Below are 14,337 nucleotides of genomic sequence, written 5' to 3' on the forward strand. Positions count from 1 at the left end.
GGTCAGTTATTTCCATTTAACAGAAAATATACATTTATTTCTTTCTTTCTTGTGTATATAAAATAAAGATGCCCATAAAACAAAACAATGTTATCACCATTTTAAACATTCACGAATAATATAGTCTATGAAGAACTCTGGACTGACAGCGTATCAAGTACAGTTTGGACCAGGAATCTCAACCTCTGCAAATGATTTCAAAGCATCAATACAAAATTCAATAATTTTATAAAATAAATCTTATTACTTGAGGTTTGCAGTGCTCCTCGAGCCAAGCAAATACACAACCAGAGAGCTCGGAAAAGTTGGCAGTAGAGACGGAAGCGTTGAAGCTGTTAAATAAATTGTCCAGAATAGCTCTGAACTGAAAATACATTGAAAAATTAATTAATTTCGTTTTACGATTTATAGTGGATTTTAAAAAACGAACCAGCTGGAATTTGGTATCGTCGGAGACCCTCGTCTCAGTGGGCCCAGGCTGTGCCTGGTGGGCTCTGACCATATTCTCGTAATTGGCCTGCATAATTCTTAAGGCCATCACCTCCTTCCGTAGGGCGTTTCGCTCGTCCTCCTGTTTCCGTCTTTGTTGTGCCAAGTACTGCAGAGAAATTAATTGTGTTAATTCATTTTAATTTTTATAGTTAAATTGTGCTACCTGCATATAATCAATGGACTTGTGAAGAACTGTGGCTTTGCTCAGTTTGTAACCGGAGGCTGCGTCTGCCTGCTGACAAGTAGGCACCAACGCTTGGAGCGCATCATAGCCCTTTTTGATTGCATCTCTCCGTTTCTGTTCAGCCTGAAATCAAAAAGATTTTTATGCGTGAATAAGTTACATATAAATCAATATAAATCCATTTTATAAATTATAATTTATCATAATGATTCATAATATCACGTTTTAGAAGAAAAATATTTAAAAAAAAAGTTTTTTTTAGTTATATTATATGTTTATTTATTTATTGATATTATATTTTATAAATATAATTTTTAGGAATAATGAACTTTGCAAATTTTGTATGTATTCTTTGAAATGGTTAAAACCCGTATAATATTGAATTTTGATTCCCATTTGATTGTTTAATATTGTAATTTAATAATTTAAAATTTTTATTTGAATTTAATTTCATGCGAAAAAATACCATAATCTAGAAAATAAAGATGCATGGAGTTATAATATGATAAGGTATTCATGATGAGATTGTCAGATTGTGAACATACATAAACATGAATCACGTTTTTCACACCAACAAAAATTCCAAATTCCACAACCCCTCCTCCTCCTCCTCTTAATCTACATCCCTCCAACAGGTTCCCTTCTTCATTTGATTGGTTCAAGTACATGTTTTACAGCAAAAGAATGTGGCTTTCGAGTTTATGTATGTTGTGTGTTCCAAATATTTTGCGGAATTTCTCGGAATTTTTATCCTCCAGGACAACACTTGGCATGAAAAGTATGTTTAGACCTGCGTGTGTGCTTCACGACGGCGTTCTTTGTACGATCGCGTGTCCGTGCCGCTGTCATCTTCGTCGTCTGTGTTGTGCGCTGAACTGGACAGCGTGTGAATGGATCCTGTCGAGCTACATCTGCAAAAAGAGCAAAACAACGAAAATGTGCGTTATGAAACAATTGCTACAAGTGTGGTGACCATGGCGAGTTTTTAGTGGATTCGAAAACTTACCGTGAGAAGACGGTCGGCGGACTGTTGGGCTCCCTCTTCAAATCCTCAGCCCATTGGTCATCGCCAGCGTCTTCGGACATCGTTTCTCGCCCTAAGATCCTAAGAAAGGTCTTCGAACTTCGAAGCAAGAGAGAGCGAAAATGAATAGGTATGTTTTGATTTCTCCACTGGCCTGTTTAGTTGTACACGCCCCTTTTTGATTACGGATGACGTCATCGGAGCAAAAAATTGGACTTTTTGAAACCAATCAGATTCTTTAAAATTTAATCAAAGTATAGCCTTGATCGAGCGCTACAGAATTATATTAATTAATTACAACGTACGCATAATCAGATGTATGATGAATGATGATGTTTACTAAATTATTGAAAAATATTTTGTCAATTATGAACTGAATATGGCGATAATTAGGAAAAAGTTATTTACATATGAAAATTAACAAATTAAGAGATTCTCTCTTTTAATTTATTTTACAATTAACATATTAAACACAGTCAAAAATAAATGACAGTCTTATTTGAAAAACGTCTCCGCCCGCACTCTCTTCGGCAAATTAAGCAAATCGTCGGTGATTTTTCCCTGTTGTGGGGTTGAGGGTGCAGTGGCCATGGTCCTCTTTGGTGTGCAGATGGGCGTTTTGGGGGTTGGGGTTGAAAACCCTGGAGTTCGCTGCGGCGTGTACGAGGCTCTCAGCGCTCGATCTCCAACTTTGTGAGCTGAGGCAAGACGCTGTGCTGCTGGTGATAGAAGAGGAGTTTTGCTTCCAGGCCTGAATTTGCATTGAAAATGTTAGATTTCTTGTGAAATGATTGTTTTTTTTTATGAATATTAGATGGAGAATTAAGAAAGTGTGAAAAAGCAACAAATTTTGCTTACGTTAGAGCAATATTTTTGCGGGCAGCCTGGATTGCCTTGAGTTTGAGGTCTCGATGCCTTTGACCAGCTTTGTCGGCCAGTTCGTGGGCAATTTGTTCACGACGAGGGGTGTCTGCCATCCGAAATGAGGGTGTGTCCAGACGGCAAGGCGTTCCTTCAATTTCTCCCCACGTCATTACAGGCGTTTCTCCTCCTCGACCTAGAACAATATTTTTATTAAAAAAATTTTGATATAAAAATTAAAGTAAATTTTCATTTATTCCTAATGTTAGTTTTTTTTATCCATTATTTAATGAAAGCATACCTGGTGCTGGTGAGGGTGTTCGGACAAAAGAAAACCCTTTCACTTGAGGGGTTGCCGAAGCCACAACTTGGCCGTCAACGCCAATTCTTCCTTCATTAGCCCTCGCTTGAATTTGCGCTGCGGCCACAATTTTAGCTCTATTTGCTGCGTCGTTGAACGGACTGGACGTTAATCTCGTGTTGGCTGCCACAACTTCATGTCTCTGGGCCGCCATCTCCACTTTTTCTTTTTCAGTCAACGACACTCCTAAAAAATTATATAAAACATTAAAATTATTTAAGTTTGGGAAGCTCGATTGAAAAATTTTTACCATCCGGAATGTACATGATGTAATTCTGGCTCTTGTAATTCCAACCGTCCACATTCAAGGGCTTCTCGATGCCTTTAGCCTGGTCCTCGATGGATGGCAAAGCGAGCTGCATTTCTCTCTCATTGGCATGTTTTGCCTCTGCTCCATAGAGCCAGGAATACTAATTAAAAGCCTAATTAACAATTGTTCTCCCACGAGCATTGAAAATTTTACCTTTTGTCTTCGTTTTTCTTCAGCATTGGACAAAATATCATTAAAACTTTCATTATCTTCAGATGTGTGCATGTTCAAAAACTGGTCCAGGCTAAGCTTTTTCGCCCCCTTCTGATCAACTTTATCCCAAAATTTGTCCTTGACCTTTTTCGCATTTGTTCTTTCTGGTGTTTCAAACGTTGCAGGACTTTCTTCGCCAATTACTAAAAAAAAATATTCAAGTTATAAATTTAATTTTTCATTAATTTAATAATTTCCTTACAATTTGGGGTCATTGCCTGCGGTTGACTTCTTTCCCTGATGTCGGCCAGGTCGGGGAAAAAGTCCCTCTCGATGATGTTGGCCAGTTCTTGCGTGTACGAGTCCTCGTCCAGCACGACTTGGTTCACAGTCCTCTTTTTGACTCGACCTTTCGGAACGAGTGGTTTCTTGAAGACGGACTTTTCCTCTTCGTGAGAGGCTCGCATCGCCTCCAACGCACCCGTTCCTACGCCCCCGGGGGACGGACTCGCCATTTCGGCCCCTGTGTACCTACTTATTCGGCGGAAATTAAGGACAATTCGCAACTCGCAGACCCTTCAGCAACAAAATAATAAACATCAGCCATGTTGTCACGTGACTGTTTCGCCGGATTCGATTGGCTCTCGCATTTCTCCACGAAACGCAATGTTCGTTTTGAGGATAAAACGCGCGAAAGACCCCCGAGCCTCCCCCAAATTTACATATTAAAATAATGCGATGAATTAAATATTAAATTGTTGGGACAAAAACCCGTGGAGGAAAAGTAGATTTTAAATTCAAGCACTGCTGTTTTACTAGCAAAAGTATCATGTGGTTTTATTTTATTGCAAAAATTTATTACCAAAGCACTAAAACAAGCGGGTATAATTTAATACCAAAATTTGTTTTGGTCTATTTCAGATTAAGCTCTTTTCTAATTTATATATTGGAAATAAGAAATAATTATGTTTAAAATTATTATATTTTACTGAATTAAAATACGTTAAAATATAAGTAAAATTAAAAATTGACGTAAACTTTCAAAATTAATTTTTTTCTTCCAAAGTTTCAAATGTTTTCTTCCCATTTACTTTATTTTCAATATTCAATGTGCTCAACTGATTAATTTATCTAATATTTTGTACAGAATATTGCCGTATATCAAGTAAAAAATTACAATATAAGTGCTTTTGAACTTTGAAATTCACACAAATTTTTTAAAAATTTACTGCCAATTCAAATTTTATTTCCTGATTATCCACATTAAATTTGAGGTTAGCAAGTTAAAATAATTTGCTTATTGTTAGTTTCCAGAGAATTTGAAATTGTAGTGCGTTTACAAATTTGAATTAATGGTAGGGAGTCGCTGAAGAAACAGCGAGTTAAATTTTAAAGGAAGTAAAAACAAACATTAAATCGTTTTTAGGGGAGGCTGAGGCCTGTTGAGAGAAATAGTGTCACTCGAGCTTATTGCTGTTTCGCCTCTGCAACCCTCGATGCCACCCAAGCGTCAAAACGACACCCTCTCGCGCGCTGTGTGACAAAAAACACACTCTCGCAATCGACTCAAGACCGGCTTTTACAAATTGCATTTGCACCTGGAGTTTTCCAAAAACAGTGCAGCTCTGTCTGGGACAAACACCCTTTTACATTTGGCGTATGGTATAATTTTTTTATAAAAAAAATTCACATAAATTCCAGCAATAAACTCTGACAGGTCTTTGCGAACAGACCTCACACGCGCAGCAGACGTTGTTTTTTTATTCTTTTCTTCAGATTCTGTAAAATAAACAGAACAAATTTTTCTTTTATATTTTTTATTTCTCCACTTGAAAAGTGTGTAGGAGCGTTTTGTCTCGGCATTTATTATCGGACCGTGAAATAGGAGTGAGTTTTGTTTGGCTAGGAAGTGTTGGGGCGAGGTGGTGAAATTTTGGAGAGAGTAAAAAGGGCTCGAATCGGCGTGCAGTTGGTTTGCGCCGACGACACATTGATAGCCCCGCTGACACAAATATCGGCGCCGCCGCCGCTATTTCCGACGACGCCCCTCAAATCTCGACGCGCTCATGCCAACTCCAAAGCCGACAGTTTCCAACTCTTTTTGCCCTCGCCGCGAGTATGACCGCCCGTGACTCATTTCGCAATTTTTCACATTCGGTGGTCTCTGTTAACATATTATTTCTAGGATTAGAAAAGCACTTGAAGGGATTTTCTCGCCTCTCGAGCAAAGCGTCAAATAACACTACTTGTGATTGCTGTTGATGCGAGTAATTTAATCCTTTTGAGATATATGTTTTTTGTTTTTGCTCTTCAGCACGAGGCTAAGCAGTTCTTTCTCAAAACCAAAGGCAATTCTCTTGATATATTATTTGCAAAACAAAAAGTGGTTGAAAAAGATCGGAGAGATTTTTCTTTGATTAAAATATAAAAGAAATCTCAATAAAACTTATGTCTATATAGATTGTGTTTTTGATTCTATTATTTGGAATTTAGCTTTTAATCAAAATTATTTTAACTTTTTATTTTTACTGGCCCGCTCAATATGCAGCACTGATGTATTTGATTTTTACTTCATTTCTCTCCTTTTTTTTTTTTTTTTTTGCAATTTTAGAAAAATACTAAAATAGTTTATTTATAATTATAAAAAAAGATGCCTGGAGTTCTATTTACACGTTTAAATATTATTCTCTGCCTGTTTAGCAAAATTGAACTAAAGAAAATTCTAAGGCTAAGGCTCAATTTAATTAATAAAAGAACAAACACACTGAAACATTTTAATAACACTTTTCACATGGTCGCCTTGCTATTTCTTTGCTAGCTGCGACCATCAACTTCACGCAGGAGCTTTTCAAAGTCCTCGTCGTCCGAACTGTCCGTCATTTCCTCCGGTTTCTCTTCATCTTCCGAGCTCTCCCTCAGATCTTCGAAGCGCAAATAGTCCTTGAGTCCGTTGGGCAGAGAGGTCAGCTGGTGAGTTTTGGCGACGTAGTTTTTGGGGCCCAAGGCCTTGACCACGGCCAGTCTACATGAACTGAGCAAAGTCCGAGGCTGGGCCATCATTTGCTGCAGGGCTTCGGCGACCTCATCACGCCACTCTTCGTTGCAAAGGTGGTCCAAAATGATGAAGCTCAAAATGTTGACCGGGAAGTTGATCGGTGTCAGGCTTTCAAGGGCGATCTCCCACAAGTTGCAGCCAAACTCGTGCAAGATTTCCAACAGTCTGATTTCCGTTTGAACGTCGTCAGATCTAAAATTTAAATTTAAGTAAATCTAAATCGAATAAACAAGGCTTATAGCACAAAAATATTTTTCTACGACTATTCCAAATTAATCCTCAATTATTTAAAGGTTTTTATTATAAAATTCATTAAAAAATGATGCGCACTCATTTTATAACTTCCAGTATTAAAAATAAAATTAAAATAGCTACCTCAAATATTTGACCAAAGTGAAAATTCGGACGACCTCGTCTTGATCAAAGCCACTGATCTCAATGGCGTTGGTCAGTTTGGGACTGTTGAGCACCGCGCCGTGTCTCAGCAGCAACCGCAGGCATTCAGGTCGTTTCCACCAAATCGCGATTCGTAGCGGGTTGGATTTAAAAACAGCTTCAGAAATGCTCTCTTGCATTGAACAGGACGCGCTTAGCAGGGTGTCCAGCAGGAACTCCAGGTTTCTGTGTTTCTTATGCCAGACAAGTTCCATAACCAGGTCAGATATGATTGAAGGCCTTTCTTCAGCGGACACCAACTGCAGCATTTTGAAGCCCAGTGTCATGGTCAGCGTCGAGTCCGAGTCCAGGGTGGTGTGCACGATGTACCTCAGGACGTCTTCGGGAATCATGTTCAGGTTGCTGTAGCGCAAGAGAAAACGAATGCACTTCCGGTGGCCAGCTCTGAAATTTATTATTATTTTTTATATGGAAATAATTCTTGCGGACGTTTTCTAATTTTTACCTGGCAGCGCAGCAAAGGGCGTCTTGTAACTGCAGCGGGGCTGAGGTGTTGGTCAGAAGGACTCGGGTGCGGAGGAGGCCTAGGTCATCTGTGGTGCCTTTGCAGGAGGGCGGGTGGAGGTCGGAGTGGCCGAAAAAAATTTGGGACATCTTGCGAAGTTTTGAAATTTGTGAAATGAGTAACTAGAGCCGACAATGAGCGAGTTTCTCTTCTCCAACAATAAGAATTTTGGTACATTTTACTGTTGGTTGTTGCGTGAATTTCGTTATTGCTTCTATCAGAATTTTTGTAATTTCGAATTTTATTATTAAGTACATATAAACCACATAAACTGTATAATAGTAAAAATAATGCATTCGTCTATCATTAGAAAAATATAAATGAGAAATTATGAATTTATGCTTAAAGATTATAAAGAAATTTTTAAATAAGTTAGTAAAAACTCTTATTCTGCTTGCAATACTTACATATTTTTACTTACAAATTTACAAATCTATAAATAAATTTTTTTGTCAAAAGGCAAGAAATTCAGTGTAAAAAAGACAATATTATCATTATTATTAATATTATTTTTTATTACAATAAGATTGGATTGGCTGAATCATTTATTAATCCGTTGCAGCACAGCAAGTGAGCAAATAACAAAAAAAGATTATGGTTTGTCCAACAAAGAGGCAACAGAAAGTTAATAAAGTAGATTATTAATTATTATTTAAAACGATGCTTAAAAATTATATGGGCAAATTAAAAATAGAATAATAAGACTCGTTTATTGCAATTTTCGGTCCTAATTCCTAATTCAATAATGGTTATAGTAAAAATTAGCCGTGTTCTTCCCCCGTTGCAGAATTTTATTTTATTAAATCTTTGAATTATATCGAGAACAATTTCCTTTTTAATTAATATGTTACAATTTCAAATCATTAGTGGTAGAGTTATTTTAATGAATTTAAATAAATAATTTCCACCTGTGCTACAAAATTGCATGAAAAGAAATTCATGAAAATTTAAAAAAATACAAAGATATGACCAAACCGTTTTTAATTTTTAATGACAAATTGAAAATTTTACTATCAAATTTTTTCAACTCGTTGATGCCCTGCGTTTTCTTTGCTGGCTGCGACCATCAACTTCACGCAGGAGCTTTTCAAAGTCCTCGTCGTCCGAACTGTCCGTCATTTCCTCCGGTTCCTCTTCATCTTCCGAGCTCTCCCTCAGATCTTCGAAGCGCAAATAGTCCTTCAGTCCGTTTGGCAGAGAGGTCAGCTGGTGAGTTTTGGCGACGTAGTTTTTGGGGCCCAAGGCCTTGACCACCGCCAGTCTGCACAAACTGAGCAAACTCCGAGGCTGGGCCATCTTTTGCTGCAGGGCGTCGGCGACCTCATCGCGTAATTCTGCGTCGCATAATGGCATGATGAAGCTCTTGTTTCTCAGGAAGTCGATCGGCATCAGCCCATTGGCGTCATGAGTCTCCCACAAGTTGCAGCCGAACTCACGCAAAATTTCCAGCAGTTTCATTTCTCTTTGCACGTCAGTTCTAAAATTTCAATTGGAGTAAAAAGTAAATAAAAATTATTTTTCCTATAACTATTTACAATTATTTAAAGGTTTTAAAGTAATAAATGATAGCTCAATTTTCAAATTGTTTTCAAGAAATCTATATAAACACCTCAAATGATTGGCCCATTTGAAAATCAGGGAGACCTCTTCTCGCTTAATGTCAGTGAACTCAACAAGGTCAGTCAGTCGGGGGTTGAGCACCGCGCCGTGTATCAGCAGCAACCGCAGGCATTCAGGTCGTTTCCACCAAATCGCGATTTCCATTGAGGTGGACATGAAAAGGGCTTCAGCGGCGAACCTGACTTGCGTCGGCCAGGTCGCGCTCAGGGTGTCCAGAATGAACTGCAAGTTCCTATATTTGTTATGGATGGCAAATTCCGTCACAGGGTCATAAATGATTGCAGGCCACTCTTTAAGGGGCAACAACTGCAGCAGTTTGAAGCCCAGTTTCATGGTCAGCGTCGAGTCCGAGTTCAGGGTGGTGCGCACGATATACTCCAGGACGTCTCCGGGAATCACGTTCAGGTTGCAGTAGCGCATAAGAAAACGAAGACATTTCCGGTGGCCAACCCTGTTGTTTTTTATTAAAAAAAAAAAAATAAATAAATAAAGAACATTTTCAAATTTGCACCTGGCAGCACGACAAAGGGCGTCTGCGAACTCCTGCGAGTTGGTTGGTTTGTTGGCCAGGAGGACGCGGGTGCGGAGAAAAACTAGGTCACCTGTGGTGCCTTCGCAGGAATGCGGGTGGAGGTCGGAGTGACTTGAAAACAAACTCAACATCTCACTTTTGGTTTTAAAGTTCTTTGGAAAATGAAAAACTCGGGTCGACAATGAGCGAGATTTGCTTCTTCAACAATAAAAGACTTTGAAACTTTCCAAAGTTGGTTGTTGCGAATTTATTGTTATATACTTCTCAGAATTTTCTCAAGTTTTAAATTTCATTGTAATATACCAACTGCGCAAATTTTCAAATGTAAGAAAAATGTTTTGTCTCTTTCTTATCACTGGAAAAGTTTTTGTTTGTAAATGAATCCGTAAATTTGGAGAAAAAAATTTTTTTGTCTGCAATATCAAATATTTAAAAAAAAAACCAGTAATTCATATAAAAAAGATACATACAATTGAACGCAATTTAAGATTTATCTTTTTCATCTATTTTATTTTCAATTCATAAAATAATCAGGGTTTTTATCAGCTCTATTCACACATTTTCAGTTTTCCATTAATTGTAAGAGGAATAATTGGATTGCATTAAGCGTCTGCAAATTAATGCAAATATTATTATATGACAGGGTTCAGTGAGTAAATTTCTAAATAAATAAACCAGCTGCGCTCTTTAACTTTGTATAAAATTTTATTGGATTAAATCTGTCTTCTTTCTCAATAATTTTCGAGCCAAAAGAAATCAAATGAATACAATGTTGGCCCTTGTTTTTGGTTCAAAACGCTCCAGTTTTTTTTCTAGCGTGACGCGTAGCTGTGAAAGAAATGTCTTATATGTTATCTGTCAGAAGTCAATCCTAACTATTTTTCCTCTCCAATTCACAGCAAGATCTAAATAATATTATAATTTGGTCATAGTTTTGCGATTTGGGAAATTTTACAAATAAAGCAAAGGTGTGAGATTTTCAAGAACGCAGATTCAGCGCTCATGCAGTGTTTTGTAAATATGGTTTGGGCAATTAGCGGCGAGGAGTGAGATAATAAATTAGCTCGTTCCTTTTTTCAGCTGCAGCCTTCCGACTCAATTATACTTCCTCTCGCGCTCCACATTCTTCCTCCTCTCACACGTCGCGCGCACGACTGCATAGTTAAATAGCAAAGCTTAATTTACTCCGAGTTGCCGCCTGGAAACGAGAATTTTTTGTTTCAACATCGACTAAACAAATCGTGAGCATTTCTCAATTAAATAAAATGTTCAATTTAATTTCTGCAATGCAAATATTGCGGCGTGAAATGTAAAATAAAGTCGAAATAATCAGAGTCTTAAAACACACAAAAAAAGTCATTTTCAGTGCCAATGATTCGAATCAGACAAAATTCGCATAAATATCTGTCAGAATTAATTTTAAATAAATTAAAAAAGAAAAATTGGAAGTCTTGCTCCGATCTGTATATTGATGTTTAAAGTTTAAACCAATTGCATACTTCAATTTATAAAAATTTGTAGGCGATTATGCTGCAAATCATGATCACCTTTTCATTCACTTTTATAATTTAAGTCTTAACGTAAAAAAAAAATATCTTGAGTTCTCTTTTTCCTTTGCTTATTAAATACAAGAGAAATAATTGTATTGTTTGACAGTTTAATTAAATTTCACAAAATTTTCGACGAAGTAAATTTTGATTGAAATTGAAATTTCAACTTTTTTTATCTTCCCCTTGGGACTGATGTATTTATTTGTGCATGGGACAATTTTGGTGTGTGGGGCCATTCATTACAAAGTGCCACATGTGCTAGCACTAGAGCTGTCCCGCTTACAAAAACACAACATCAATTATCCCCAGAGCGTCACAACACAAATTTATATACTTCTGCTCCTCTCGGCAGCATCCAACAGAGCAGCAGAGACGTGTGTTTGAGAAGAGGCTTCTTTTCATAACGCACCCGCTTGTTAGTTTTCACCCAACCAAAAACAGAGCAAATCATTTGTTTTTGTGTGCGTGTGTTTTTTTTCCTCATCCGCGACGGATCAAAATCTGGCCCCGAATTCTATTCAAGGTTGAAAACTTCATTTCTTGGAGATCTTTTCCTTTTGGTGATTTTCGACGGGAACGAATAAATTCCAGCGGCGAGGCAAAGAGGAAGACAGAAGGACATAAAAATTGAGTGTTTGGTGAAATAGCGGCCTGCAAGCGATTTTGTAATTCCAAGCCGCTGGTTCCGAGCAAAAACAAACGCTGGAGATGTTCAAAGCGGCGCGGAAGAGTAAATGTTTACTCGACTTTTATAAACTCGGCACAGAGAGAGGCGCGACTCTTCTTCTTTAAACTGATCTCGCGAACTCAATAACAACAACAATACTCACGCGACGAAAGACGATTTTACGTCCTTCTTCGCCTCAAAACCAGATGCCACACTTTTTCCCTTCTGAAACAACATTTGCCCTGCTCGGGCTGCTGGATAAACTCTTCACCATGTATCTCTCTCGCGCGCTCGCTCGCGAGACCCGAAAGCGATACACGCCGCTCAAATCTCACGCCGTGAAGCGAAAACTATAAATTATCCCACGCGCCCTGATTTGTTAAGAATTTCCAGAAAAAGACATTTTTCTTCAGTAATTTAAAAATTTAATATTGAAATTTTAGCTCGGCGAAATCACTTAACATAAATTTTATAAGACCTGATAGTTTCCTTTTGATGTTAAAATTTATAGAGAATTAATATCTTTTGCTCTGCGGGCTGCATAGTAAAAGCAATAATTCCAATAATTATCAAATATAAATTCAGTAAAAAAATACATGCAAATCATATCGATTATTTACATTTATTTCTAAGTATATTTTGATGTTAAATATTATTTGCAACTTCATTTAATAAAATTATAATTTAAAATTCTCAAGAAAATTCATACTATTGAATAAAATTAACTAAAACACTGTTTTTTTCAAATTATGAATATAACTTTTCCGAGCTTTGAGCTGTAACCTCAAAATAGAAAGATGTTTTGTCTTTTCACGTAAATAAAATTTGACAGAAAAAATTTGTGCGCTCAAAGAAAACTGTTTCTTTATAATATTGTTTTTTCTCTTTTATATTTCCATTTATTTCCTTCCAAATTATAATTTGTAATTCCTATTTCCCTTTCATACTGACAAATTAAAATTTTATATCTTTTATATTCTAGACTGTCAAAAGAACAATGATATTTTTATTTGTAAATTTTTAATAATAATTATCGTTAAATAGTTAGAAATTTTAGTTGTTCAAAAATTTTTTAAATTTTTTTCTTCTAATTACCTGAAATTACTTACAGACTTTGAATACAGACAAACATGCACAGGATTTTTCTGTACTTCAAAATTTCTTGCTAAAGTAAAAAATTTAAATCCAATTTATATTTGAGGACAAAAATCATAGAGTAATTCAACAAACGCAAATTTAATCTGGAATCGATTATAGGAACTTGTTCAACTAGAAAAAATTGGTTTAAAATAATGTTGACGCAATCTTATGATGAAAGTTTACTTTTGGAAAGAGAGCAAAGTGACGAAGGAATAGCAATAAAATTTTTAGTGTCCGAACTCGCGGCCGAATTCAGAAGGGCTATAAAGTGTGAAAGCGTATTGGAGGGCATGCAAAGCACATTTCGTACGAGAAAGAGGAAGGGTTGCGCGAAGAAGAGTCCTGTGCCCGCGGCGCGTAAATTTAGCCTCAGGTGCTGAGAGACACGTCGGCCTCTAATGCGAAAGAGTCTCTGCTGCCGCGCGGCTACATCAAGCTCAAGAGACACACCCCAGACGAACAGGGCCAAAATTAAATTTTATATTTTGTGTATACTGAAATGATTCAAGTTTTATTTTAGTAAATAATCGTGGTAAATAATATTATATTTTTTATTAATTTTTTTCTTCATATAAATATCGACAATTATGCAATGTACATCGGAGAGGCAGCATTTTTATCATTTTGATTCATACATTTTTTTTAATTTTAAGTTGAGAAAAAGCTCTTTGGTTGATTTTTTTTTCAAAGGATATGAATTGCAATTTCTCACCTCGGAGGAAATTCAAAGGGACGGGGATAGGGGTGAAACGGAAGGGGGTGTGGGGGCGGCAAAGGAAAGGAGGCGGGCGGCGGAGAAGGGAACGGCCGCGAGTAAGGAGACGGAGGACTTCGGGCCTTGTGGCCGCTGCTGAAAAGAGGCCCGCCGCAGGCTTCCGAGATCCCAGAGGCCGCGTACATTGGCGGAGGCGGTTGAGACGGTGCAGATTCGCCCTCTGCTGAAACAAATTCGGCGTATAAAAATTTTAAATTGCGCGATTTTCTTATAAAAGGAATATTTTCATAAGAAATTTCTAACCTTTTCTCTTAGTAAATTTTTTTGTTTGAATCGTTATTTGGAGTTGAAAACTGTTACAATTATTAGAAACAAAAATTTTCACACAATAATAGCAAATCAAATGTTTGGATGAAATTTTAATTATTCTGATTAATGTGAAATTTTGGAAAGGGAAGGGAAATTCTTTTCATTAATTAAACTTTTTACTTTCTTCCTAATTTTACCAATAAATTTACCAATCCAGATGAAAAAATTAGTGGTAGAATTTCTGAACATTGGAAATGGAATGCCACAATTTATCCATCAACATTCAACATAAAACTAAAAAATGTCAAGCTACGCTCAAGAAATAACCAATTAAACTTTGAGTGGTAGCTTGGAATCGTCACAAGAAATCTGGCAAAAAATGCACAAAAAGTAAAAAAAGTAT

General features: G+C 36.9%; 4 protein-coding genes across 7 annotated transcripts in view; 1 reads left to right on the plus strand and 3 right to left on the minus strand.

The window, feature by feature from the left end:
- On the minus strand, nt 1–1,873 carry LOC132202940 (max-like protein X). Its single transcript, XM_059630292.1, has 6 exons — nt 1,683–1,873; nt 1,467–1,587; nt 656–799; nt 431–598; nt 248–364; nt 1–185 (listed from the first exon to the last, which is right to left on the minus strand). Exons 1-6 carry the CDS (start codon nt 1,760–1,762, stop codon nt 126–128), a joined length of 690 nt encoding a protein of 229 aa, XP_059486275.1. The 5' UTR covers nt 1,763–1,873; the 3' UTR covers nt 1–125.
- Nucleotides 1,468–14,337, plus strand: part of LOC132202886 (activating signal cointegrator 1) — a 23,428-nt gene continuing 10,558 nt past the window's right edge. The window contains exon 1 of one of the 2 annotated variants that reach the window (XM_059630181.1): nt 1,468–1,830. In XM_059630181.1, the coding sequence (XP_059486164.1) occupies nt 1,823–1,830 (8 nt within the window). In that variant the 5' untranslated portion in view covers nt 1,468–1,822. The remainder of the gene's footprint in view (nt 1,831–14,337) is intronic. The other variant, XM_059630187.1, reaches the window with a different exon arrangement.
- Nucleotides 2,113–3,987, minus strand: LOC132202922 (splicing factor ESS-2 homolog). The gene is made up of 6 exons (XM_059630251.1): nt 3,648–3,987; nt 3,386–3,588; nt 3,173–3,332; nt 2,863–3,108; nt 2,559–2,757; nt 2,113–2,451 (listed from the first exon to the last, which is right to left on the minus strand). Exons 1-6 carry the CDS (start codon nt 3,898–3,900, stop codon nt 2,196–2,198), a joined length of 1,317 nt encoding a protein of 438 aa, XP_059486234.1. The 5' UTR covers nt 3,901–3,987; the 3' UTR covers nt 2,113–2,195.
- The window catches only part of LOC132205087 (T-box transcription factor TBX1-like), a 5,171-nt gene continuing 3,997 nt past the window's right edge, over nt 13,164–14,337 (minus strand). For 2 of the 3 annotated variants that reach the window (XM_059633945.1, XM_059633947.1), the window contains exon 8: nt 13,164–13,848. In XM_059633945.1, the coding sequence (XP_059489928.1) occupies nt 13,619–13,848 (230 nt within the window). In that variant the 3' untranslated portion in view covers nt 13,164–13,618. The remainder of the gene's footprint in view (nt 13,849–14,337) is intronic. The other variant, XM_059633946.1, reaches the window with a different exon arrangement.

This window comes from Neocloeon triangulifer, unplaced genomic scaffold (genome assembly GCF_031216515.1).
Source record: "Neocloeon triangulifer isolate White Clay Creek 2 clone unplaced genomic scaffold, ASM3121651v1 ptg000002l, whole genome shotgun sequence".
Taxonomy (NCBI): Eukaryota; Metazoa; Arthropoda; class Insecta; order Ephemeroptera; family Baetidae; genus Neocloeon; species Neocloeon triangulifer.